The sequence below is a fragment of the Falco naumanni genome, chromosome 10, assembly GCF_017639655.2.
Source record: "Falco naumanni isolate bFalNau1 chromosome 10, bFalNau1.pat, whole genome shotgun sequence".
NCBI classification, from domain to species: Eukaryota; Metazoa; Chordata; class Aves; order Falconiformes; family Falconidae; genus Falco; species Falco naumanni.
This window is the reverse complement of record NC_054063.1, coordinates 23,647,003-23,672,400: the sequence shown is the minus strand read 5'-3', so window position 1 is coordinate 23,672,400 and position 25,398 is coordinate 23,647,003. Positions and strand designations below refer to the sequence as shown.

The 25,398-nt window shown below is 39.1% G+C and overlaps 1 protein-coding gene across 15 annotated transcripts; it reads left to right on the top strand.

Annotated features, from left to right (window-relative positions):
• The first annotated feature begins 274 nt into the window (after nt 1-274).
• ARFGAP1 (ADP ribosylation factor GTPase activating protein 1) lies at nt 275-25,369 on the top strand. 15 transcript variants are annotated; one of them, XM_040608050.1, is made up of 15 exons: nt 275-346; nt 614-742; nt 4,254-4,317; nt 5,236-5,345; nt 6,885-7,056; nt 8,273-8,373; nt 9,125-9,214; nt 9,917-10,013; nt 12,734-12,790; nt 13,754-13,786; nt 15,136-15,165; nt 17,051-17,107; nt 19,105-19,164; nt 20,354-20,430; nt 20,900-25,369. In XM_040608050.1, exons 3-15 carry the CDS (start codon nt 4,258-4,260, stop codon nt 21,255-21,257), a joined length of 1,302 nt encoding a protein of 433 aa, XP_040463984.1. In that variant the 5' UTR covers nt 275-346; nt 614-742; nt 4,254-4,257; the 3' UTR covers nt 21,258-25,369. The 15 variants fall into 15 exon arrangements, with proteins under 15 accessions (XP_040463984.1, XP_040463987.1, XP_040463985.1 ...); XM_040608053.1 differs by lacking the exon at nt 275-346 and having other exon boundaries at nt 364-742; nt 9,128-9,214; nt 20,360-20,430; XM_040608051.1 differs by lacking the exon at nt 275-346 and having other exon boundaries at nt 365-742; nt 9,128-9,214.
• Nucleotides 25,370-25,398: the final 29 nt, after the last annotated feature.

Below are 25,398 nucleotides of genomic sequence, written 5' to 3'. Positions count from 1 at the left end.
TCCCTCAGGGGCGGCCTCCCCTCGGAGCCGAGCCACCGAGCGGGTGCCCGTTCGGAACTAACGCCAGCGCCGCGTACGCCCAAGTTCGCTCTAAAGCTGCATCACGGTTTTGCTTGGCTGAAACAAATCAATGCATCCTCCGTTAGAAAATAAAAAAGTTGGATAAGTCAATACCCCGCGCGCCGGCTCCCCGCGCAGGCCGCCGGCCGGGCCGGGCCGCAGCGGGTTAAGGCGCGCACCCACAGTGCCTCGCGGCCCCGCAACGTCGGGCCGCGGCGGGGGCGGCGGCTGCGCCGTGAGGCGCCGGGCGGGACCGGGGCTGGCGGTGCCGCGTCAGGAGCCGCCGGTGCGTTACCGGCCCCTCGGGCTGCGGCCCGCTCCGCCGGGGCGGCCCCGCCGCCGTTACCCCCCGGGTCGCTCCCCAGCGTGACGGGGCAGCACGGCCGAGCTGGCGGCGCTTGGGCCCCCTGGGCTGTCACACGGGCCGGGCCCCGGGGGCAGGCGGGAGGTGCCGGCGCCTGGCTGGCGGCGCGGGGGGGAGGCCTCGACTTCCCCTCACGACGGCCTTCCCCTCCCCTTTATTTATCTATCTCTTCATATTATTTTTGTCTAGAAAGGAGAGGCCAGGGTGCTCGCCGGGAGCCCGGCCATGTTCTGAGGGAGGCTTGGGGATTCAGCTGGGACCCCGGTGCCGCAGGTGTGCGTGAAGAAGTCGCTCTCCGCGTCCCCTGTGAGGCTCTAGGTAAGGTGGCTGCGCCTCTCGGCGCACACGGCGGCACGGCTTTGAAAGTGGGCAGCGGCCCCAGTGCGGTGTTGGAAAGCGAGCCTCGCCTGCCGGGTGCGGGGCTGGCGGCCGGGGGTGCGGAGCGTTCCCTCAGCTGGGGAGGCCTCGGTGGCCGTGCGGCCCTGGGGAGACCCGCGGGGAGCCCTCGGACCGCCAGGGCGTGTGGGCCACGTCACCGCTTCATCATTGTATACAGAACTGCAAAGCTCTTTACACCTGTCTGAATTTGCTGCTGCATCAGAGGAACAAAGTCCAGTTATTGCTCATTTCCACCTGAAAGTGGTGCCGCTTCTGCCTTTTTTGCTTGCTTTTAGCAAGCGAAAGTTTCCTAACATGGAAGCTCATATGCTGCATATCAAGTTTTTGTTCTGGAAATAGCATGCTTGGGAAGTAGGAGTGTGAGATTGGTCTTTGTGAAGCTCTTGAAACCCTGGGTTCAAAATATTCATATTCTTCAATTAAAATTTATTCCTAAACTAAACATTTTCTTTATTGCTTCAGTCCATTTACATCAGATCAAAACAATGCGTATTTATTTATGGTGTCTGCACAGTTGATACTTCAGTATTTACTCATGAAGATTAAACAGCGTGGTGGCTACGTGCCCTGTCAGCTACTGGGGCTCAGCTTTTTTTGCATGGTGAACAATGATAATTTGATCGCTGAAAACTTTGTGGGCAAATATAGTTGAAAATAGACTAGACATCTCTAAGCTTTCCAAGACATAATATCTTCAGAGTGTGACTTTTTTTGTTGCCCCCGCTTCCCATGTTTCCAGTTGCTTTGGTGGATAAGCTGGCGGCCTTAGTTGCTTCTTCCTTGTCCTGGGTGATGCGGTGTGGATGAAGCTCTGTCTTTCCACTAGACATGATAGTGGTACTTGCTGCTTCTGGAATGTGTGTATGTTCAGGTTGCATTTGGCCAAAGTCTTTTATTTTAAAGTTTTTATCGAAAAAAGCGGTTATGGTAGACCTAAGGGCAATTGCTTCCTCTGTTGACTGGAGTTGCAGATCTGAAACTTGTGCTGTATGTAAATGCTTGTAGGGTGTATGTTGTAGGATGGATGTCTCTTTCTGCTCTGTGGAAAATTCCTGACTCATGCAGAATTGGAGTGGGAAGAGGCTTTCCTGTTCAGCTCCAGCAATTTTTGCCATTGAGGCTGGAAGGCCTTCACATATATTCTGCTTCTGTTCTTTATTCTGAATGAAAACCTGGGGAAAAAAAGAGGAAAAAAGTGGTAAAGGAAGGCTAGCGGCAAGGGGAATGAGCAGTAAACCAAAGAGAGGGACATTGTTAACCGGTACAAGAAGTTGCTGAGGAATTCCAGCCCTGAGGAGAGGGAGCTGGCATGCAAAGAAAATGTAACAAAAATGGCAGAGAGGAAGGCCCAAAGTCTGCACAATTGTCTGCCTGGCTATTACTGCTAATTTATTAATTTCTGTACTGTGGAAGAATTTTTCCTTATGTTGCTAGTGAAAAATAGTGGAATTGAAGATGTGGACTTTATGTAAATGTGTTTATGATCTCTGTTTAAGATACGAGCGAATGTGTTTTAGGTATAGTGTTAACTCCCTCCTCGTGCAGGAGGAAGTTATGTAAAATGTTGCTATTGGAATACTATGGGAGAAAGTGTGTTTCATTACACAAAGGGTCACTTGCCACACTTTTGCTTTGCTTTTCTGAAAGTTACACAATTTCTATTTATAGATAAAGATAATTCTCTTCAGTTTTAATTTGATGCAGGATGACTGGAAGATTTTACTCACCATTAATTACAGTAACCTTTTCAGTCTAACCCACTTTTTTTTTCACAACTTACCTGTTTTTTCTAATACATATTAATTAAGATTGAAAGGTAGCATATTCTAAATGTCAGTGAAAACCTTGTCCCTTAAATTACACAGAACTAAGTATTTGTCAACGAGACATTTATGAAGCTAGTAGTGCTTTAAAGGCAGTGAGTTCTGCCACAATTAACTTCTACTTTTAACAGTGATAATATGTAGGTACAATGTTGAACTTGCTTCTTTCGGAATCATGTTGTCTTAGCTGGTAGTGCGTATAATTGTATTTCTTGTACCACTGTGGTTGCGGTTCCCAGGAAGGCTGTTCTGCTTTAGAGATGTCTAAGAAATTGACGTTGCTGCATTCATACAAATTTAATGTTTCCTTGCCTGTGGCATTTTTTCCTTTTAAAATAGCCTTCCTTTTCTAATTAAAGATATGTTCTCCCTCCATCTCCTACTGGCTTGCAGCAATTGTACATAACGCTCAATCTTTACCTTCTAAAATTATTGCAAGATTGTTAATCCTATTGATAATTGAAGGGCTTATAACTGTTTAGTCAAATAGCATAGTGAACAAGTGTCAAAGACTTGCGTAAAAGAATTTCTGCCTTTCAGACAAGTATTTGATGAAAACATGGACCTGCTTTTTTTGCTTTGTATCTTCACAGACCAATAAGCTTGACATGTAATAGTTGGTGCTGTTTCTAATCAGTTTGGTGACTTCTCTGTCTTTTATTACATCTTAGAATTTCGTTTTCTGGAGTAGAAATGAAAAGATGGACTGGACATAAAAAGGAAGAAGATATATTGTGTAAAGTTAATTTAAATATCATAGTACCAACTTAGTTGGAAGTGTCAATTCATTTTTTACCTACATTGCAGTCTTATGCTGCACCCAACGCTATATTTCTTTTAATCGTGAGCATTGTGTACTTTCAGTTTTTCCAGGATGTGTACTGTGTGTGAATCACATTTTTTCTTTTAGTGTAACTTTTATCTGTAGCTTGACACTGTTCCCTGCTGCTGCGTTTCATGCTTTGTAAAAATTAAAGAGTAAAGATGATGTGGTCTGCCAATGAGATGTGACCGTCGGGATTAGAATGCTATTTTATGTAAAAGGTCCCAATAATTGCCTTATTTTCTTTGAATTCGATTTACAAGCAAATTTCAATCTTTCTGGAAAATCATAATTTTTCTGTATCTTCTAGTAAAAAGCTCCTTTAGCAATGTGTTCAGCACTTTGAAGTGTAGGGGGTTCTATTATTTGCTTAGGTCTCTAGTTGTGTGCATGTCATTCCATGTAATCATGCATGATTATAAAGTGCTTTCAGAAATGGTAGTGGGAGCCACATCAAATAAGAGACTGTTTTCATACCACATACGCCATGGAAGGGTTTCCATGTATTTCACCCCCTGCCCCCTTTTCAGCTATGGCTGAATTGCACCTTTCCTGTGGATGATTTAAGATGACTAAACGCCTCAAAACTTACAAAGTAAATGGAAAAGTAAGGTGATGGGTTTGGTGATGTTTTGTTTGTTTGTTTTTCTCCTGCAGTTGGTTGTGATTGAGTGGTTTAGATTGCAAGCTCTTTCTCATAGAGATATACTTGTAAGGTACTGAACGTCTTGCCGATATCAAATCCTTGAATATGACTTTTTTTTTTCTTTTTTTTCTTTTGTAGAATCATGGCAAGTCCAAGAACAAGGAAAGTTCTCAAGGAAGTCAGAGCACAAGATGAGAACAATGTGAGAAAATTATAATCTTCTTTAGATTAGTTGCATAGACTTGAATTTTCTTTTTACCTAACCCAGATATATGTTGTGGTCTACTACAGCTATCGTCTTTATAGCACTAGGATGGCTAATTAATGACAGCGTATAAATTTGGGTATCTCATATTTGTGTTGGTTCCCGTAACTTTTATTCATATACGTATTATAATACATTGCTGTGTATTTAGCATGAGTCTTTCAGGAGTTGTACTAACACTGTAACCCCTGGAGTCTACTAAACAAGTGAGTCTTGGGCGCAGCTTAACTAAAACCGTCTTTTTGTGGTAACTTGATTATATGCTACCTTAAATGTGGTAGCACATGGACAGGTTCAGCTTTATTTATATCGATGTGTTAAACCTTGAATGGTGATTCCAGTCATAAGCACTTAAGTTGTTGCACTGTATGAGCAATAAAGCTGTTTTAAAGAAAAATCTCTGTTTAGATCTGCTATCATTTACTGCCAAACTGTAGTATGACTGAATAAAGTTTGGAATGTTTAAGTGCTGCATCTTTATTTTGCCAAGGAAATCTCAGGAATTCAGTTTGGTTACTTTCTCCTCCTACAAGGCAATATGGAAATGAAATCAAGTTTGCTCATTAATTTCAATTTGCTCATCTGTATTTCCTCACTGGTTTTTGGTAGCTGGTACACTGATTTTTATAATCCGAATCAGGCAAGTTAACGAGTATTTTTTTCCATGCAGCATAAATATTTATTTGAAGGAAGCTTATGCTGTTAGGGGAGGTGTTTCCAAACACTGAAAACTCTCCCTTCCGAAATTATTTTCTGTGTGTAACATCTTCATGATTTGACTTTTTGAGCTGTACTGTGAAAACTTCATGAACAAGTGATGGCTGAGTGCTAGAGATAATTGTTTTTCTCTCGCAGGTCTGTTTTGAATGTGGTGCGTTTAACCCCCAGTGGGTGAGTGTGACCTACGGAATTTGGATCTGCCTTGAGTGCTCAGGAAAACACCGAGGCTTGGGAGTTCACCTCAGGTCAGCCTTTCAAGCAGACTATGGACTGAGTTGGGTTACCCCAGGGTGATTTATGGGCTGTGAACAGCATGTATTGTTTTGGAAGGGTATAGAATGTCTCAAATCTGACATTTCACTGGCAGTTTTGCTTCATACTCCTCCCCAAAGCAAGCTTTACTCTCTATGCCTTGTCTGTAATTAGTCAGGGTGTGTGCTGCATCAGTGTGGTGATGTTGTGCCCAGTTCTAGAAAGCAATGTCTCCAGCTACATCCTGAGGTTGTGTGGTAGTGTTTGGTAATACTGCCGTAATCCTTGCACTCTATTCTTGTAATCTTGTATAAACTTCATTGATGAAAACTGGAGTAGCACTAGAGCAGCTTGAGAGTCAACCAAAGAAAGTCACAGTATGCTTACAGGATGGTTCTGTAGTGTATGCAACTGTATAAGACACTTTATTCTGTTTGGGATATTAATTTTTTTAAAATATAAGTGATCGGGTTTGGTTTTTTCCAAGAAACATACTCAGCTGAGATGGGAATCTATGGAATAAGAACTGCTATGTGTTTCAGGGACTCACTGTGTATATGTTGTGTGCATGTATATATAACGGCGGCAGAACATGGGATAGTTCCTGCAATGATAAAGGTGGAGAAAGTCCAGGAGGGAAATGGCCAAAGCAAGGATGTCATTCAGAAGTACATGCTTTGCTTTTCAAAGAGTGATTTGAAACTCATTAGTGAATAGAAATTGCGTAGGAAATGAGAGTTTGGAACTATTCTGTATGTTACATAAAAGAAAAAAATTAAATTACTGAGGTGAGGATATGATGAAGGGTATTTCTTTAGGGACAAAAATAAAGAAATCAGTCAAGATACAAGTTTTAAAGAGCCTTATTGATGATGATGTCTCACTTTTTTTTTTGCCCCTGTGACCTTGTATTTAACAACAGGGCACTGTTTGGTTTTTTTGTGGGTTTTTTTACTTGGTTTTTTTTTTTAATATTGTTTAATGAACAGTAGCAAGAATTTATGGCTCAAAGCAGAGTTGAGGTGCTGACTGCAGTCAGAAATGCCCTGGGATGAGGTCAGGTTAAAAGGGTTGGCTATTTCAGGCAGTGAGCTGTCACTACTTGAGGGTTGTTGTGAGCAGAAGCATGGAGTGGGACAGGAGATGTCCTAACAGGTCACTTAAGTGTAACTGTGAGAACACAGAAAAAGAAAATTGCACAGTGAAGAAGTGTGAGAAAAGTTTCTTTAATATAGTGGGTTAGATTAATTTCTGGACTTGAAGAAAGCTTCTTTTTCTGTCACTTGACTTCTGTTGACTGTCTTCTCTAAGTGCCAATAAATGGCATGATTTTAGCTTATTTCAATGAGGATCTGACCACTTTCTTGTAATGATGTATCTGTACTTAGAGGGTGTTCTTTAACACGTTTATACTCCCAACGCTTGAGATAGATTGTAATAAGGCGGGAATAAGGTTTTTGTCCTTGCTGATATAGCAGGAAATTATAGCAAGCTGTGATTTTAATTTTTTTAAACCCTCTGCTGTGTTTCAGTTTTGTACGTTCTGTAACCATGGACAAATGGAAGGATATTGAGCTGGAGAAAATGAAGGCTGGAGGTAATAGCAAATTTCGAGAGTTCTTAGAGTCTCAAGATGACTATGATCCCTGCTGGACAATGCAAGAAAAGTACAACAGCAAAGCTGCAGCTCTTTTTAGGGATCAGGTAAGTTCAGTTGTGTGGCTGTGTCCTCATTCCCTACCCTCTGAAAGTATTGAAGTACTTTGTAAACAGTTGTTCTTGAAGTGGGGGCTGGCAGGGAAGTGAGTAGTGTAGTAACCCTTTGAACCTCTGCAGTGGTTCTTGAAAGGGATAAGTCTTAGGGAGCTTCTTCCCAATTCTTGTAAGAGTTTTCATTAGAAACTTCCTCTTCTGCATTTGATTGAGGTGACTCAGATTTTCGCTGCTACAGTTTGTCGCAACTATTTAGTCAGTGGAGCTGTCGCAGTCCACAGTAGACAGTTTACTACTTCAGCAGTACAGTTTTAGCTGAAATGATTGTTGATCAATCTGTTGTGGATGCAGTAAACAAAATGGTAGATTAATTTGCCAAACACTATCAGGCCTATAAACAAGTCAGTAATGGTAATGGCATTATCATTTTGTGGAGGTTTGGAATTTCCAGAAATGAAATAACAAACAACTTGAACTCAGGAGCTTAGAGACTTACAAAGATACTGTATTTTTATGCTGACCCTGCCATGGAAGGGGTAAGAAGGTGCATTCTGTGCTCACTGGGATATCCATGCAGCTTTGAAGTTTGTTGTGAGTTGTCTCTTTGCATCTTTAAAAGTTGCTAGGAATAGGAGATGGTTGGCTGAAGTGGACTATCATGATGATAGCGAAGAATTTATAAGTTGTGTGCTGTAGGCCTTTTAGTGTGTGAAACGGGGAACTGTAGGATTTCTGGGGCAAGGCCTTCGGAAATTTATATTAACTTGCTGAAGTTATGACTTGGATGGGGGGAAGAGTATGGGGTGAAGAGATGAAGTTCAGGTCCTTTGTTTGAAGAAGGCAGAGAGCTTTTAAATTCTGTGCGCGTGTTTTAGCTGCCCTATGCCAGAGTATAAATCCACCTCTTTCTATTGCTGCATTATTCTGTCATTAGTGCTTATATCTCTTAATTAATCTAGTCTTTTCAAACCAGATTTGCCTGTTTGAAGAAGTTTGAAGAACTGCCAGAAATAAAATCAGTGTTCAATTCAACTTTGCTAGCCTAAGATTCAGAAAAAAAATGGCTTTATTGTGGAAACAAATTAATTGATCTATGCAGCTGGCAGCAGATTGGGAGAAATGACTTGTCCTCACTTTACAGGATCTGTGTATAACTTGCATGAAAACTTTGACCTAGGATTCTTGATTATTTTCCTACCTCTTCTAGGTAGCTACCGTAGCTGAAGGCAAGGAGTGGTCCATTGAAACTTCTCCTGCCAGGAACTGGACCCCACCTCAGCCTAAAATGTCCCTCTCTTCAACTCATCGGTATGTATTTTTGTTATCTGATGTTGATCTGTCTGCAGCAGGATCAAAGCCTGATGTTCTAGCGTCTTCTGGTTTTGTTCTGTTGATGGTGTCTGAACAAGCATTTATTTTGCTGAAATTCAGGAATATGAGGTAGCAGGGTTTTAATTTCTGTAGTAACTCCCGCCGCCTCCTCCACCTGAACCTTAAACCATGGCAGAGACAAGTGAGCAAGAGCAGAGAACAAGCCACGCTGCTTTTATCTCAGCTTGTAATACACCTTGGACTAGTCGTTGTGTCAATCACACGTAGTGTGTCACAGCCTTACCTTAACTACAGTGCTCTTCCAGTTAGTGATTGACTGCCAGGGAAGAAGAAACAAACTTTTTCTGTGTGGTGGTAATTACTCACAGGGGTGTCGAAGCTGGACTGCAGCAGTTCTGGTTTTCTGCTTTTGCATGCAGTGTTTATTAGTCTTTCCACTAAAGAATCAAGTTAACTGAAAAAGCGTAAATCAAGAGAACAAGCACTTCATTCCTAGTTGTCATCTGGCAAGTTCAGGAGCTAGCTATAGCCTGCATAGCATTGTTGGGGTCTGCTGTTGCTTTATTCATTCAATACTCCAGTGGCTTTTAGTGGTTGCATTAGAGTTCCCTGCTTGATAGATAAAAGAAATAATCAATTATGCACCTGTATTATGATGATATACGTCAGGCTGCACTGCTGAGCTAGTGGATTTTGCTTTACGCAGTTTAATTCTTAAATCTTTCAGTAGTTCTGCTGGACAATCTCAGACTGCAACTGCCTCTTCAGACAAGGCTTTTGAAGACTGGTTAAATGATGATGTCAGCTCCTACCAAGGGTAATGCAGTATTTATTTTTGAGTGCCTGGCCTCCTAGCATAACAAAGGCTTGGATGTTATACTACAGCTACACAACTGTGATCCTGATTAACTAGTTAAGTTACATCTTGTTTATTATTAAAAATATATTTTATTTTTATATACATATATAAAAATACATGATAAGGGATAAGATGAAGAAGGTACCTTTTAAGCATTTGCATAGCAAAAATGTTTGAATAGCATTGAAGAAAGAGCTTGTAGTTCAAAATGTTGCTGTGGTGGGCTCCAAACGATGGAATTTTTAGTGCATATAGTATTTTATAGTGATATGAGTTAAACTCATGAGTTTATGAGTATAAAGCTAACACTGTTTTCTTCTTTCTTTTTCCCATTTTCATGTATTGCTTTATTAGGATTTACTCAGACTTCTGATATCAGTGATCTGTTAAACATGGAGAATCATTAAGACCGTATCAGCTTTAATAGGGGACATTTTAATTTGCAAGGATTCCCCAGTGGATCCTTGTTGGTGTTATGTCTTTATTAAGTGAGTGGTTTTGTATTTTGGGTGCTGGCTGCTTTAGGACTTTTTTTTTTTTTTCTGGATGTATTTTAAAGTCCGTTAAACAATTGTCATTTTTTTATGTTTGTCAGGTTTTTTAATGGTTTTAATGAACACATGCAAATACAGATGCTGTTTATTCATTTTCTTGTGGTAGTGGCCAAGAGAACCGCTACGTGGGGTTTGGAAACACAGTAAACCCTCCAAAAAAAGAGGATGACTTCCTGAATAATGCTATGTCTTCACTGTACTCGGTAAGAAATCATGTCAAACTTTCTGTGACCTGAATTACCGTTTTCTTCTTTTCTATCCCCTGTTGTGGGAGAATGTAAGTGGAGAAGAGAAACTAAAGACTGCAGGTAGACACACGCATGCAGGGTATTGGTTGTATTCTCAAAGAGTGAAGAAGATACTGGTGGACTTCAAAAGGCAAAAGGAAGGGAGAAACTTGAGAAAAACTGAGGAATTATGTCTGGTATCAGCTCATAGAAATAAGGAAATGAGAATATAGGAATGGATTAAGAACTAATACTGAACAGGGCTTGGAGAAAAAACAAAAGAGAAATAATTACCTGTTGGGAACAGCAGTTAGGCTGCTAATGCTCTAAATGGATTAGCCATATTAGCGTGTTCAGTGGAAAACAACTGAAGTGTGTGTGTTTAAGGGTGCCAGAAGCCCTGAGCAGTGATGAAAACATTTGAAATACTTGTGACAGGTTGTGAAAAGATAGCAGCATATGGTTGAACAGTTGTCATGATTAAAGTATAGATAGTGAAAGATGCGTTGTTGAAGGAAAATGGGAATAAAGTTGGAGGCTGTGAGGGACAGACACATTGGTGCTTTGATAGGCTGCAAAGTAACAGTGCTGAACAGTATTTGGGATTTCAAGTCACGCTGAAGTAGAGTAAGGTTTTCTACCAGGGTTAGCAGCCAGTAGTCTTCTGTAGGTCCTCATCGGTCTAAATAGCCATACCAGGTTCCATTGTTTGGTTGGGTTTTTTTGTTTGGTGTTTGTGGTTTTGTTTTGTTTTTGTTTTTTTTTTTTTAAACATAATAATTTCAGTAGAACAGAATAGAAAAAGGTAATGCCTGAGTCTTTGAAGAGCATTCCAGGTGATCCCACAGGGTGCTTAGTATAGGTCTGCTGAATATTTTCTAGGTATGTCATAGGTTGTAGGCCAGAGCTCGTATTAAAAGCCACATCTGTAATGTATTGCAGATGTGCTAAGACAGCGAAGGAGAGATGTCACTCTGTTGTCCGGGTTACTGTCAAGCTTTATTTGAATACATGATGTCATTGAAACCTGTGATTAAAATGCCCTCTTGTGACCACAGATACATACTGCAGTGCAATTTAAAGTCGTTTATTATAGTGAAACTGAATATTTGCATGCATATTCATCCTGGTGAGGAAACCAATTTTCCTTCCACAGTGTATGACTGTTTTTCCCCACACATGCTACATTTATGTACATACATTATTTTCTGCTGTTACATATCGGAAGGAGCATTTTCTGTAGAATTCACACCAACAACGCTATCCAACTTGTTCTGTAAAGAGCAGATGTAATTGCAGTTTAAGTTTGTCTGGAGCCTCTTGAGACTATGCTTGACAGAAAAACTACAAGACACATCACTTTTGCCTTTTTTGCAGCTGGTGATGTCGTCATCTTCCAGTGTTTCAGCATAGGACAAGAAGGGCAATTAATGAAGAGATTTGAAAAGGATAGGCAGAAAATTGTTTGCTTTTTTAAAAAGACGTTTCCTCAACCTAAATATGTGGTGTAGTCAAATGAAATAGAAGGGGTAATGAGAAAAAGATTCTACAATTTACAACCTTTGTATGGAAATCTACCTAAAAGGTAACATATTACCTATATATACCAAAGTATCCACGCGTTAAACAGAACTTCTACACTTGAATGGAAATCAAATTGATAAAAGGCAGTGGTAGACATGGATATTAACCTTGCATTCATAATGCTACATTTAAAAGATTCTGTACCACAGTTTAAAATTAGGTGGCGATGATCTGCAAAGAAAAAACCTTGTATCTGTTTCTTCATTCATTATTATATACAAGGAAAACCACAGATATATTAAAGGTTGTTTCTGTTTTTTATCCTTTAAAGTAGGGTGGGTTTTTTTCCCCACTTCTTTTACTGGGCAGATTCTGGATAAATGAGTTAAAAGAACTAAAATTTAAACAGTAGTGAAGTGGATTTTAATGATTTTGTTTAAAAAAAAAATATTACAACCACTCTCCTGCTCTACTTTTTTAGCTAGTTTTTTTAATCAGTATCTGGCAAATCAGTAGTTAGAAGAAAACTTTTCGGATGCATTACAGAAAACTTTTTAAGAAATAGCTAATGGTTTTCAGATGCTCCAAGAATCAGTGAGGAAATAATTAAGATTTCTTTTGTTTTTAAAGATAAAATTTGCAGGGAACAAGCAGGTTGAAGCTTTATTATGAAGTGGAAAACTGCTGAATAGGCATTTTGTGTATTGCTGCCTCACATTTTTGAGCACTGATTCTTCTTTTCAGCTTTTCCAGGCATACATTTTAGCTGCTCATTGATGTGTTTTTTTTGGTTTTGTTTTTTTCCCCATCCTGTTGAAGCACCACTATCTGCTTACTAAGGTTTTAATGTTGCCTTTTTCTTTTTTTTTTTCTTTTCTTGAGGGGGAGAGGGGAGGAATTTTTTTTCATATATCCATTTTTAGTAGAATAACATCTAAAGCACTCAGATTTGTTCAAATCGCAGGTGTTTGGACACAAATAATGGAAGTTCATCACTACATTAGTTAAATGAGAAACTGTGATTTTTGCTTTTATTAGCACGTAGTTCTTGTGACTACAGGACAAGCTATATGGGAGGACATTTTGACTTAATTTAACATGTAATACTGAACACGTGGTTGTTCATTAGTGTTATTCACACATAGCTTGTGACATTCTCGCTTTCTTTAAAGGGATGGAGCAGTTTTACGACTGGAGCAAGCAAAATTGCCTCAGCTGCTAAAGAGGGTGTAAGTAAACAAAATGTATTTCAGTGTAATTCTTGTAAACTCAAAGGTTCTGTTAGTGTTCTAATAGTGATGTATCTTTAAAAAATATTACCAAGACAAACTAAATTCTGCTCTTTGTGTATCCTTGCCTATAAAATGGATGCATACTGAATGCAGATCTCTGCCTTAACTATTTCTTATGTTTCTGGATGGACACTTTGTAAATTTGTTCATTGGATGTAAGCATCAAGAAACAGCTCAACAATAATTTTTATTATAAAGCAGAAATTTTGGTCTGTGCCAAATAAGATAACATTGCATTCTTCAGCAGGAGTTTAATACCAAGTTACAAACTGCTGATGGTTTTATAATTTTTCTTTCCTTCTGACTTCTCTCTAACTACAGCATTTTGGTCAGTTTAAATAGAAAGCTTGGTGGGCAGAGGTTGTGCCCAGAGGGACACTGTGGGAAAAACAGGCATGGTCTTCATGCTCTGCATGTTCTGCAGATTTGCACACATAGATGACAATCATTCAACTAACTGTAGACTAAACCCAGAGGAAATAAAAATTTATTACGTTTTACGTAGATGATGGTGGAAACATTTTTTGTGGAAATAATGCATTACAACTTTTTTCAGCTTTGCTTAGTATTCTTCCAAACATTTATGAGCATAACAGTTCTCTCTTACTTTGGGTGACATTATGAGAGACAAAAATACTGATAATCATCCACATTAGCCCACCAAGGTCTAGTCTATATTGACCCTTTCTTCCCCTGGCTGTAAGTTGAGAAAGACTGATGCTTCCCCAGAGCAATCTGGAATGCCAAAGGTGGTGAATATGGATATTCTGTGTTCACTGTCAAGTTCTGGCAAAGGTCCTTTCTTCTTGGAGAGGATCACACATTCGGAAACGCTGCATGGATTTAAAAATCAAAAGTTTTATTCGTCATAAGCTTGAATGCATTTGCTTCTTTTCACAGGCTAGCAGGTTTGGATCCCAAGCAAGTCAAAAGGTGATTATAGATTTAGCTCTGTCTTATTGACTGTAATTGGCTTGAAATGTCATGTATTTGCCTGCACCAACTGATTTAGACTTGATCAACAACAGACCAGTGTGTTTTTCCTTCATAGTGCACATAGTAATTTTTAGGTTCTAGCTTTTATTTCCATGGGAATTGCAATCAACTGCAGTGATCAAATTAAGCAAGAAATAAAACAGTGGTTCTCAGCTGTGTGTAACTGTTGGGTGTATTGGAGAGACAGTAGAATGAAATGCTTTAATTCATGCGTGCTGGCAAACTTAAAATACCCTTATTTTATTTTTGTGAACCTTAAATATGGTCTATCTTGAAGTAGTTTTCTTGGCAATATAATGTAATGCAATCTTTCCATTACTAAACACTAATAAGATATTACAAATGTGGACTGCTTGATACTGTTATTAAATTAACCTGTTTGTGTGTATTTAAGTAAGCAGCAATTGCAAAAGAATTTCCTCTTTCAAACTAGGGTTAAACAGAGACAGTCAGACCTGAATTACACAGAGCTCTGCCATAAGCAAGATCTGTTTGTGTGGAGAAGTTTTAAATTCAAATGTAAAAATGTGAAAAAGAATAGGATGCTCAACATGCCGAAGTTCTGAGTGAGAGGGGGCTTATGTATATTAATATATGGTATAGGGAGTGTTACTTCGAACTACAACTCTTTTTGTATGTGTAACATTAACCTCGCATGTGTAGGATGGTATTGCTCAAAACAAATGCAGAACTGCAGGTGTTGCTGTTCAGACGGATGTATGCAGTAGGATTTTAATATTCCAAATAGCAAGCCAAACTTGTGCATGTTTTGCAACACAAATGTCTTGTTAAAGCACCCAAACTTGCTACTTAGAAGCTTGAAAGTATCTGCTGCTTGGCTTATGAAAGAAAAACTTAAATGTTACACAAGTCTTCCTCTTTCACTCCTTCCAGCAGTTTGCCTTTTAGAAAACTGTTCTCTTTTTTTGGTATTATTATCAAATGTAAATATAATACTAAATGTAAAAGCTCATCACATCTACTGACGAGGACCACAGCAACATGGGGCTCTAGAGTCTAAGCTGTGTTACTGAAGCTTAAATTTTGTTCCTGAAACATCTCATCCTTGGCTCTGTAGAACAGATTTAACATCTTTTTGAGTAATATGTTGTTTGAAAATATATTTGGTGTCCAGTGACCAAACATACTCACTGTTTGTCTTGTCAGTAGATGTTAAAACTAGAAAAGGTTCATGCTACTTAACTTGCCTGAAAAAATGCTGCCAATTTTTTGCTAAAAGCTGCTTCTACCTTCCTTGCTCTTTCTCTTTTGCTGTCTGGGTAAAGTTTTGGGGCTACAAGCAGCAGCCAGAGCCGGTAACACCCTCACATATATTCTTGTGCATGGACTCCTTGTCACTATTCGTGCTGAATATGTGCATTTGCTCTTGAGCTGTCTTTTCTTTATTTTGCCTTAAGTCAAATCTGTTTAGAATAATGTTGTGTGTTTCATATGGTACTATTTCTTCAAATCTGCTTAAAATAGGTTAAATTGGATAGAGGTATCCAAGCTCAGTGATCTCAGAAAATACTCTGTACTTTTGTCCATGCTCTTTGTAATCACAAATTGCAGGATTTCTGCTTGCATGTCTGATTCAGGAATGCAGCATACCAAGAACTACCCTGGGGCGGTGCTGGAAGGCAGACTCTGTAACAAGTGCCCCATCGTGTAGGGTTTGTAATGGTACTTAGGATGTTATCCCAAATTTGACAACAGTAAAGAGGAAGAAGTGATTCAGATGGAAACACAATTGTACCCAAATCTTTCTTTCCCATATTTACAAAATTATGTGGTTGAGTGAATGGGGTAACACAAGAATTCTTCCGAATTTTAGCAATGATTCCACTTAGCATAGTTCAACTGTAAGTCGTAGTGTATTAAAGTCTTTATTATATAACATAAACAGTTTTCCAGGTTTAATAGAGACTGAAGGATTTTTTCAAACATGTAAAATCTACTTTCTTGTTTTTCTTAAACACTTTCTAGCCTCACTTCTAATGATAACAAGCCTTATGTGATTTGATTCACATTTCTTACTAGGTGGAAATGGGGTTACCTTTTTGCCTTTGTCTTCTCAAATAACTTGCACTGGTAAGGAGTGGAAGTATTGGAGATAGTGGTGGTTGGGTAGAGGGGAGATGCGAGCAGAGCTGTGGCGAAGGGGAAGGCTTGTTACGCACTTGGGAGTCTGTGGAGGAAGGATATTCAGGGTGCCCCATCCCCAGGAAACACATGAATGAAGGAAGGCTCACAGCCTAACCAATGTTAGCAGTAAGATATAAACTCTTAGGAAATTAAATGTCATTAGTCTCTGCTAATGTTTAGGAATAATGCTTGTCTGGCAAGTGTATTGGCCCTTTTGGATTAATTGGGCTAATTCAGAAGGTAGTCAGTATAATGTGGCAATTCTGAAAAAAAAGTTTAAGTCAATCAAGGCTTATTATGGTGGTAGGGAAAGGCATGATTTCAAATGAAACCTTTGCAAACCCTGCTGTCCTTGTGAATACTGTCTTATGAAAGTAATTTTGTGATTTGTACTGTAGGCTTGCATTTTTGTAAGATGCCTCTGAAGTACAATATCCTTACGCATTTTGTTCTGGATTGGAATAGATTTCTGAAGTTCTTTATTTTCTCTCCCTGCAAACTTGGAGCTTTGAAAAAGATCACAAAAATCTCTTGCAGCTTTGGCTCTTGTGTATAGCAATAGAAACAATTGGGCTGTTACTAATAGATGACAGTACCAGCATTACAAGACAGAAGAATTGGTGAAAAATTGGCCAAAAAGATCTAATTCTACATGCAATTCCATTTCTAAGGAAAAATAAGGGTGAATGAAGTCTGTTCTTCCAAATATTCAGCTGCAGGCATTAGCCAGGTCCCATCTTCTAGGCTGTTGCTGTTGAACCATTGCTTCTGCTTCCAGTGCAAGGTCAGACTTTGCTTGGGCTCTGGGCATCTTCAATGACCTATTGCCATTTGTATCTTTTTTTAATTTATTTAATGTTTTCTGCAGCACTGTACTGTGTGTGCTTTTCAGCTCATTCTGCTAAGCTTAAGGCTTCACGTGTTTTTGGAGATACTGCTGAGAAATGAGCCTGCAGAAGATGTTGGCTGTGTTTTTTGGGTTTTGTTTTTTCTTGTTTTTATTTTTTATCCAAAGGAAAATATGACTGACTTTGTTTTTGTTTTGCTTTTAAATAGGCATCAGAGTTAGGTCAGACATTAAATGAAAATGTTCTCAAACCTGCACAAGAAAAGGTAACTTTGGAACTGGTTAAATTACTTGCAGAGCATGGTTATGCTGACTTAGGGAGGGATTGTTTCCTCCTGCCAAAATTGCTCAGTTTGTCAGTGCATCCTTCTGGTTTTTCATACATGAACACAATAGCTAAAGGGAAACATCAAATAATTCAAAGCTAGTATGTTAAGAAAGAAATAAAATATGAGGGTAATTTCCCTCCACCAGTCTTTCTCATGTCCACAAGGGTCTTTTTACATTCTTCCCTGTTAGATACTATTTTGTAGATTTCATGCTTTCAATAATGGAAGATGGGACAAGATGAAAACGCACTCTAAACGAATCTGAAAATCAGTTACTAAAAAGAAATATATTAGCAGTAGCATCTTTGAGTGTTAATTTCATAGTGTTTTACCCATCTGGCTGCCAGCATTGTTTTGATTCAGCTAAGCATCTTTGAGCCACTGTAGTTCATCTGCTGCCTCATCAGGGGCAGTAGAATTCAGGATAAAGCAGATGTTTTAAGATGAATGGGGGACAGTTTTTCAATAAAAGTAACACATTCCTGCAACCTTTATTTGATATTTGTTCAGGATACTCTGATAGTCAGTTAAAACCAATTTCTGCATACATTCAGACGAAAAGTGTGCCAGTAACATTCTGATTAACTGTTCTAGGTAATGTGTTGTTTCTAGGAAAATAGTTTGAAGCAGATTTTCACCTTGCCTTTAGAATTGTTAGTGACCAAAAATGTGTGGCTAAGGGCACTTCCAGCAGCAGTTGGAAGAAAGCGCACGCGCTGACCTTGGTCAATACACATAATCGCTGGTGGGCATGTGAAAAAAGAAGGCAGTCCTCTGAAGTGACTGGTGATCACGGATACTACAAATTTTAGTCAAAGATTCTCCCTAGTGTGCAACCTGTTGCTTTCCTGTTTCATATGTTTTAAAGAAAATGTGCTTTTACATCTTCCCCATTTGGCATGTGTTTGTTCTCTGCTTCTCGAATTTTGGATCAGCTCCAAAATTTTGATGAAGTCTTTTCTGAGAATGTGCTTTACTTCCCTGTGTACCTTTCCCCAAAATATATTGGTATTGATAAAGCAGACTACTTTTATTTTCATAAGAGAACCAATGCCACCACTTTGGGATATGGATTAATTTTCAATTTGAAAAGAATGTTTTTAATCACATTACAAAATAATATCTCTTGCATTACCTTTATTAATTCAATGTTCTTTCCATAGCAGTTCAAATCACAAGCAAAGACTCTAATTGGTTTCCTAGTCCCTAGAATTATCCACAGCTCATTTCAGAGTGCTTACATGCCTTATTTTTAGGGTGTATTTCCTTGAGCTGATTTTTATTTTTTAGGGCAATTTAATGAGGAATGTTGCATTCTATATTCAAAAAAAGAAGTCTATTTCCCTTATGATGTTGCACTGTTAGTTTTAAATAAGTTACTTTCTGAAGTAAGTATTCAGTGATCACTGCTTGCCACATACATGGTTATGTGAAATCATTGGCTTTGGAACAGTATTTTCATTATTTTTACTGAGTATTAATTGATAAAAGGCACCAGTTGTATTCTGGTTGTCCAACGTTTAAAGCCCTTTTAATATTGAAATAAGTATATATTAAGGACTGATAATAAAATAGTTCTGATCAGTTTTAATCTCCAAACTAAATCTTTTTATAATGTAAAATATATTCATAAAATGTCATATTTTCAGATTTTTTTTTTTGTACTGGTGTTTTTATGCCCAGCATTAGTGTAATGATTTCTTCCTCAAAACTGTATATGTATCAGTAGAAAGTTTCCACAAACTTCAAAGGATTGAGGTTCGCTGCATTATAGATCAGTGGACTTTATATGTCATTTTCTTAACTTGGTTAGTTTTGACTTAAGTATATTTTTATTCGCTTTCAGTTTAGTTTGTTGTTTGGTTTTTTTTTTTCCTACACTTTTTGTTTTTCAGTAATTCTTTGACTAATTACCAATACTTTGATTCACGTAGGTGAAAGAGGGGAAAATATTTGAGGAGGTCACCGTGGGGGTATCACAGTTGGCCAGCAAGGTATGAAGTGGCCTGCCTGTCTTAAAGGAGGCCAAACAGTAAGCCAGTCTCCATATTCTTATGAAAAGTTTGTAGTGAAAGTAAACCACAATGTGGCTTTTAGTCTCTGCTTGCATTGAATACAGAAATTTTGGAAGTGTAATTTTCAGCGTGCAGTGCTTCTGTTGGGTTATCAAAAAGCTAATCGAGTGTGATGTTGTCCTCGTAATAGTTTCATCGAGGGCATGATGCAGTTAGGCAGCCCGTGTCCCAAACACAAAAAGAAAGTGTCTGCTAGAGAATATGGAGACAGCTTGTGTACAGTTGTATGGTTAAACTTACTAATGTTCTGTACCTTTTTTCTTTGTCTTTTGCTGTCATTGCTTGGTAATGGGGTAAGTGCTGTCTGCAACTGCTCAGTACAGAATTCTTGCACAATCTAATACCAATTCTGATAACTTCTATGGTGCTACCTTGGAGGGTCTGTCATTCTAGTTCTGTGAGAGTCAGCACTGGAAGCTCTATCACGTACTAGTTCAGTTTCTTAAATGTTGGGATTATTTGAATAAAATAAGTAATGTTACCTGTTCTGTTTAGACCCTGGCAACTTGAAGTCTGAATTCTGAGATCATCTTCCTTATCTGTGACTTAGAATGGTAACTTCTGTGGGTGATACTTCAGAATCTGTGTTTCTAATCCAATGCCAGTCATTATAATAACCTCCAAAGGATTCTCCTCGCGATCATGTTTATTCTAGAACTCAACTTTTGGCCTGTTTTACATGGGCAGTGAAATAATACTACTGAAATGGGGTGAGAGTAGTTTTGCAGAACAGTGTAAATATTAAATACTAGTTATATGAATCATAACATCAAAGAATCAGTGCTGTCATTAGGCTTAATTTTATGTAAGGAGTAATTCCAGCGTTTTTGTTACGGAAGTCTAGGAAAGAATTCAAAAGCTGTTATTGATAATGGTAAGTGAAAGAACTACACTTGACCTACTTTCACATCTTCCAGCAGCATGGTGGTGTCAAATGTTTGTTCTTTCCATCAACCACGTCAAAAATACGAATAAGTTGTGAGTGAAATTTTCTGGTTAAATGTGTTCTCTTTATCTGAGCAAGTAGAGGAATGTGTTGTGGCTCTTGCTGTTGGACTTGGAAAAGGTGTTGGTTCAGCCCAAATGAATGGGGTGTCTTCTTCTCTAGGTTCAGGGAGTTGGAAGTAAGGGATGGCGAGATGTCACCACTTTTTTTTCTGGGAAACCAGATGATAATTCTGAAAGGTATTTTTTTGTTATTGGTTTCTGTGTCTCTTTAAATGCATAATTTTATCTCCTGTGTGTTCTCTGCAGTATAGTAGTAGCAGGTAATTTTTAAATATAGAGAAATTATTCTGTCTTTGCTAGTAGTCCTCCTGTATGTAATACAGGAGGAATTCAGTTTAAGTATTTATGATAGCTGTTAAACTGAGAGTAAGATAGTGTGTGGCACCTTGGTTTTAAAATTATTCCAGGTGCATACCCCCTTGCCCTGGGCCTATTAGTACTTAAGGTTCTTAAGAAAAATCTATGAATTGGAATATAAGTTTATGCTATTTGGAGCAATATATTTATTTCTCCTGCCTTTATCTGCAGTTTTTGTTTAAACAAAGGGCAGTAGTGTTATAGTTTCCTTTGTTTGTGATCATTTTGTTTCTCATAACTAATTTATTTCTACCTTTTTCCTCCCCCCCCCCCCCCCCCCCCCCCATAGAAGACCAGCTGAAGGAGACAGCTACCAGAACAGTGGAGGGGAGGGCTACCAGAACAATGCTGTAGATCAAAGCTTCTGGGAGACCTTTGGCAACTCAGATCCACCAAAAGCTCATAAATCTCCAAGCAGTGAGAGCTGGACCTATGTGGACAATTCCACAGAGAAGAAGAGCTCTGATAGCTGGGACGTGTGGGGCTCGGGAACAGTCTCCAACAACAAGAACAGTAACAGCGACAGCTGGGAAAATTGGGAGACCAACTGGGAAAACACAGGAGGGGAGAACAAGACCAGAAAACCTCCTAAGGCAACAAAAAAAGCATCTTCAGCTGACGATGGGTGGGATAACCAGAACTGGTAGAACTCTTGTTAACTCTGTTTTGCACAGCTAGGGAGGGGAGGCTATGCTGGCTGATAGAGGGGAGAAAGTTTTACACGCAACTGGAGTATCGTGATTGACCTTACTGATCTGTTACTTTTGTGCTTCCCATTCGTTCTTCTATCCCAGTTTAGGAAAAAAAAAAAAAAAGGCATCAGAATCTTTTATTACATAAAGGTGGCTCTCCCTTTTTTAAAGATAGTGATAACTGCATTCTCCTTGCACTATTGAAACTGACTACAGTGACTTTCTTAACATGAGTGTTCAAAGGAAAAAAAAAAATCAGTGCAAGCACACTTTCATGGCTCAACCTTGCATGTGTAGGTTAATAGGTATTCATCCAGTCCTCATACAATTTGAGATGACTTGAGGTGTTTAATGCAAATAAAGGACAGGGTGTGTCTTGAAAGGACAGCTATTAAATGAGCAAACTGCAGTTGAGTAGATCCAGTTCAAATGCCTTATGGATTGCGCTGACCATATTATGTCTGGCAATTCAAGATGGTTTTTAAGATACTGTTTTATTAGAGTTTTGTTTTTAAATGTTAAGATATTTTTTTTTTTTGTCTTTTACAACTTATATTCTCCCCTTAGAATTATAAGGAATCTAGAGCTAGGTAATTATTTGTGTAAACTTACAGTTTTGACCTGAGCTGTGATGGGATATCTAGAATGGCTCTACTTGCCCTTCCTGCTTAATAGGTTAAGAGTTAGCACAGTGCAGCTCTCATACACAAAAGACAAAGTTGTGGCAATCTCCTTCCTTACCTATGCCCTTCTCCCAGTCTGAGTATTTTATATAGTCTGTTTTTATTCTGTCTTTTTTCCTTTTACCCATCTATTTTATCTATTCTGATAAAAATGAAATCTTTCTGTTGGTTATGGCCTTTTGGATATGTTCGGCAACTTGGCAGTGAAACAACTTTATAAAAAAGATTCCAGTAAGAAAAAGTGGGTGGAAAATATGAGAACGTTTTGGAGAAAGGCTGGCAGCAAGCCCCTTTCAAGATAAGTAGATGTCTGGATTTAATAGTAAAATTTAAATTAAGCAGATGTTTTCCAAATGAATCTTTAATATGTCATGCTGTATTTCTGTTTCTGTCATGTATTCCTCCCCATTTTCTTTCTGGATCTTGTTAAAGAAACACTATTTCAGAAACTTTAGAAACTCCTTGTCAGCATTAAGGAATGGAATAGAAGATTCATTTATGTCTCAGTTTTGACCCAACAAATTGCTTTGCATGACACAAACTGTAACTTCTACAGGAGAACTGTGACTTTAAAAACAAAGGTGTCCTTTGTATCCCATTGTATTTTTGAGGTTGGGTTGCAAATGTACACTTGGCCCGAAAACAATCAGCTCGCTTGAAAACTTCGAATCATGATGTTGTCATGTAGTCTGCTTTGCTACCAGCATGGAGTTCTTTAGGTATGTATGAAGATTTACAGTAAAAAGCCTTTTCTTTTTAAAATTAGTTCAAGCAAACGACCGACCTAAGTTACCTTAAATAATGCCTCTTCACGGAGGTTTTTGAGCTCGTAGTAATATAAAGAGGTTAAAAAGGAAGGAAAATCATGAATCATGTCAAAAGTAGCAGATATTAAAGGCGGCTTAAGTCAGCATAGAAGTAGCTCTGTTTATAGCCTGATTCTGTATTTCTATTAGTAGGATCTTTCAGATGGTGAACAAAATATTTTTCTAGTCTTCTCTCACCCTGTCCTGCAAGAGTTGGGATTTCTTTTTTCACCTTGCTTCTCCTGACAGTGTGGTCTCTGAAGCTCATGCAGCAGGACCTGTTGCTGCTCGCAACCCAAGCACTACTTAGGCTGAGCCATCCAGGGCGCCCGAGGCATTCTTGCGGGCACGCTGACCCTTTGGAAGTGCAGAAGGCACGAGACATCTTGGTTTACAATGCTGCTTGCGGTACTGTTGGCGGACGTTTACAGCCTGGCTGTAAAACGAGGATTTTTGTTCTGCTTTTTCTCCCGTTCCAAGTATACCTTTGTCATAGCTCAATTGCATGTCAAGCGTAACTTTGTATTTTTATGCATACACCTCTGTTGCCTACTTGTCACTTGTCTGCTGCCCGTACGAAACTGTAATGCATGTACCGTGAGGGCGGTGCCGTGTGGTGTGTGTGAAGTGGCACTGCCCCGTCCGTGACTAACGGGTAGTCTTTGTGAAGTGTTGCAGTAGCGGTGACGGCAAAACGCGCCCGATGGGTTGCACTGTCTTGACTGCTGGTGTCTGTCCAGAGTGATGTGAAGCTGATTGAGCTTCCTGTGTACAAATTTATTACAGTTTCTCCTTCATAAACCTCCTGAAATAGCTCATAGCGGGATAAACTTTATTTCAGTCCATTCAATCAACAGTATTGTGATGTGTACGCGTACATTTTCCTCAGCTGTGTGGTTTGCCTAGGAGAAAACTGGTTTATTTATGTATCACTTGCAGCTACGATTGGCATGAGCCATTTGTTTTTTCTTCTGGTTTTATTTTTGTATCTCTTCAAACTTTGTTATAAATTAAACTCAACAGCCAGAGCCCTACTCAGGCGGAAGCTTTGCGTAGTGATTTTTCTTCTGGTTGAGGAGACGGTGGCAGAACAGTTGCCGTCTCTCTTTTTGCAGTGCAGTAGAGATACAACAAAATGCTACAACTCCCAGAAAGGTGTTACTGGAAGATAGTAAAACCTAATATAATGGCAGAAAGCGTAACTGCAGCCACAAAACTAGTATACCAACCGGTCCTGGTTTGACAGGGAAATTATTTTTCTTATAATGACTTGTCTGAATCTATAAATATTTTGCCATGTCTTCCAGAGGAGAGGATGAAATGAAGACATTTTCTTTTGCAAAGCCTCTGTTTTATTGGATTTTACTTTTTTGGGGGGTAGGTGGCTGGGAAGTTTCTGCCATTGGGAGAAATGCATCCAGTGAAGTTGTGTGTGTGGAACGAGTGTTTATGATTTAGATGCTCTTTTTAATCCCCCCTCCTCTTCCCAAATCTTCTTCTTTGTTTCCGTTGGCCTGATCCCGAGCACTGTGACTGGGGGCATTGCGTGCAGTCTGCTGGAGAGGGTACGGCCAGGAATCTGAGTGAACGTGAGGTTTGGCAAGGTGTCAGTGGCACCATGTGCTTCGTCTGTTTGCTGGATGACCAGGGCTCCGCTTTCCTTTCACTCCCACACCGCATTAACAGTTTTATGTTGTACAAGCCAAGTGCCAGGAGAGAACACAGTAGGTGAAGTGACTGCTGCAACAATTGGACGTTACAATGTTTAGTTTAAATTTCCTAGTGTTTCGAACTCTTTTATTTCTTTGTATGGCTTCAGGTTTGGAAAATAGAGAGCAGCTGGATTCCTACAGGTAGTCTGGTATAAGAAAAACTTGAAGACATTCAAGCTATGTGCCACTTGCAAAAGAGTGAAAGTCTTGGAGAATGTTCCCAAACCAGGAAACTAATCCTAGGAGTTAGGAATTATTTTAAAATGTTTCATTTGTGATTTGAAACCTGTTAATAATTATTACATTTCAAGAACTGCTTGTCCAGCTCTCCCTTATGGTTGATACCTCAAGGATAATGCTGCTGCTTTTATTTTCCAGGCCAGACTGTAACATTCCATAGGTTCATGATGTATTTATCAGTGTAATGATCTGTGCAATAATTTAAGAAGTGTAGGTAAAACCTCTGTTGTTTAAACCAGGATACATTTAAAGATACAGTGGTCCTCTTGGAGAATGGCAGTCTACCAAGGTATTTCACTTCTCACCTTACTTTGGCAATATTAATGATCCTGTGAAGAAAGGCTTGGGTAATCAGTGATTTAAACAGAAATGAAGAGACTTTATGTCCGTTATTAGAGTTTGATTGTTAGGCTTAGTGACCTCTAGTAGAGCCCTCTCTCATTTTCATGCCAGCAGAAACGCTCAGTATGGAGTACTGTATCTTTAATTTTCCTGACGTGTTTTTTGTGAAGTTCACAGGAATGGCAATTTCAGTGAACACTATTCCTTGTTCTGTAGAGTGGTACCGGACTTGAACTGCAGTGTCATCTTTTAAAGAGCATTACAATAAAGCAAAGAGATATGGAGCAGAATGGTGTTTAGCCCTTTTTCAGGA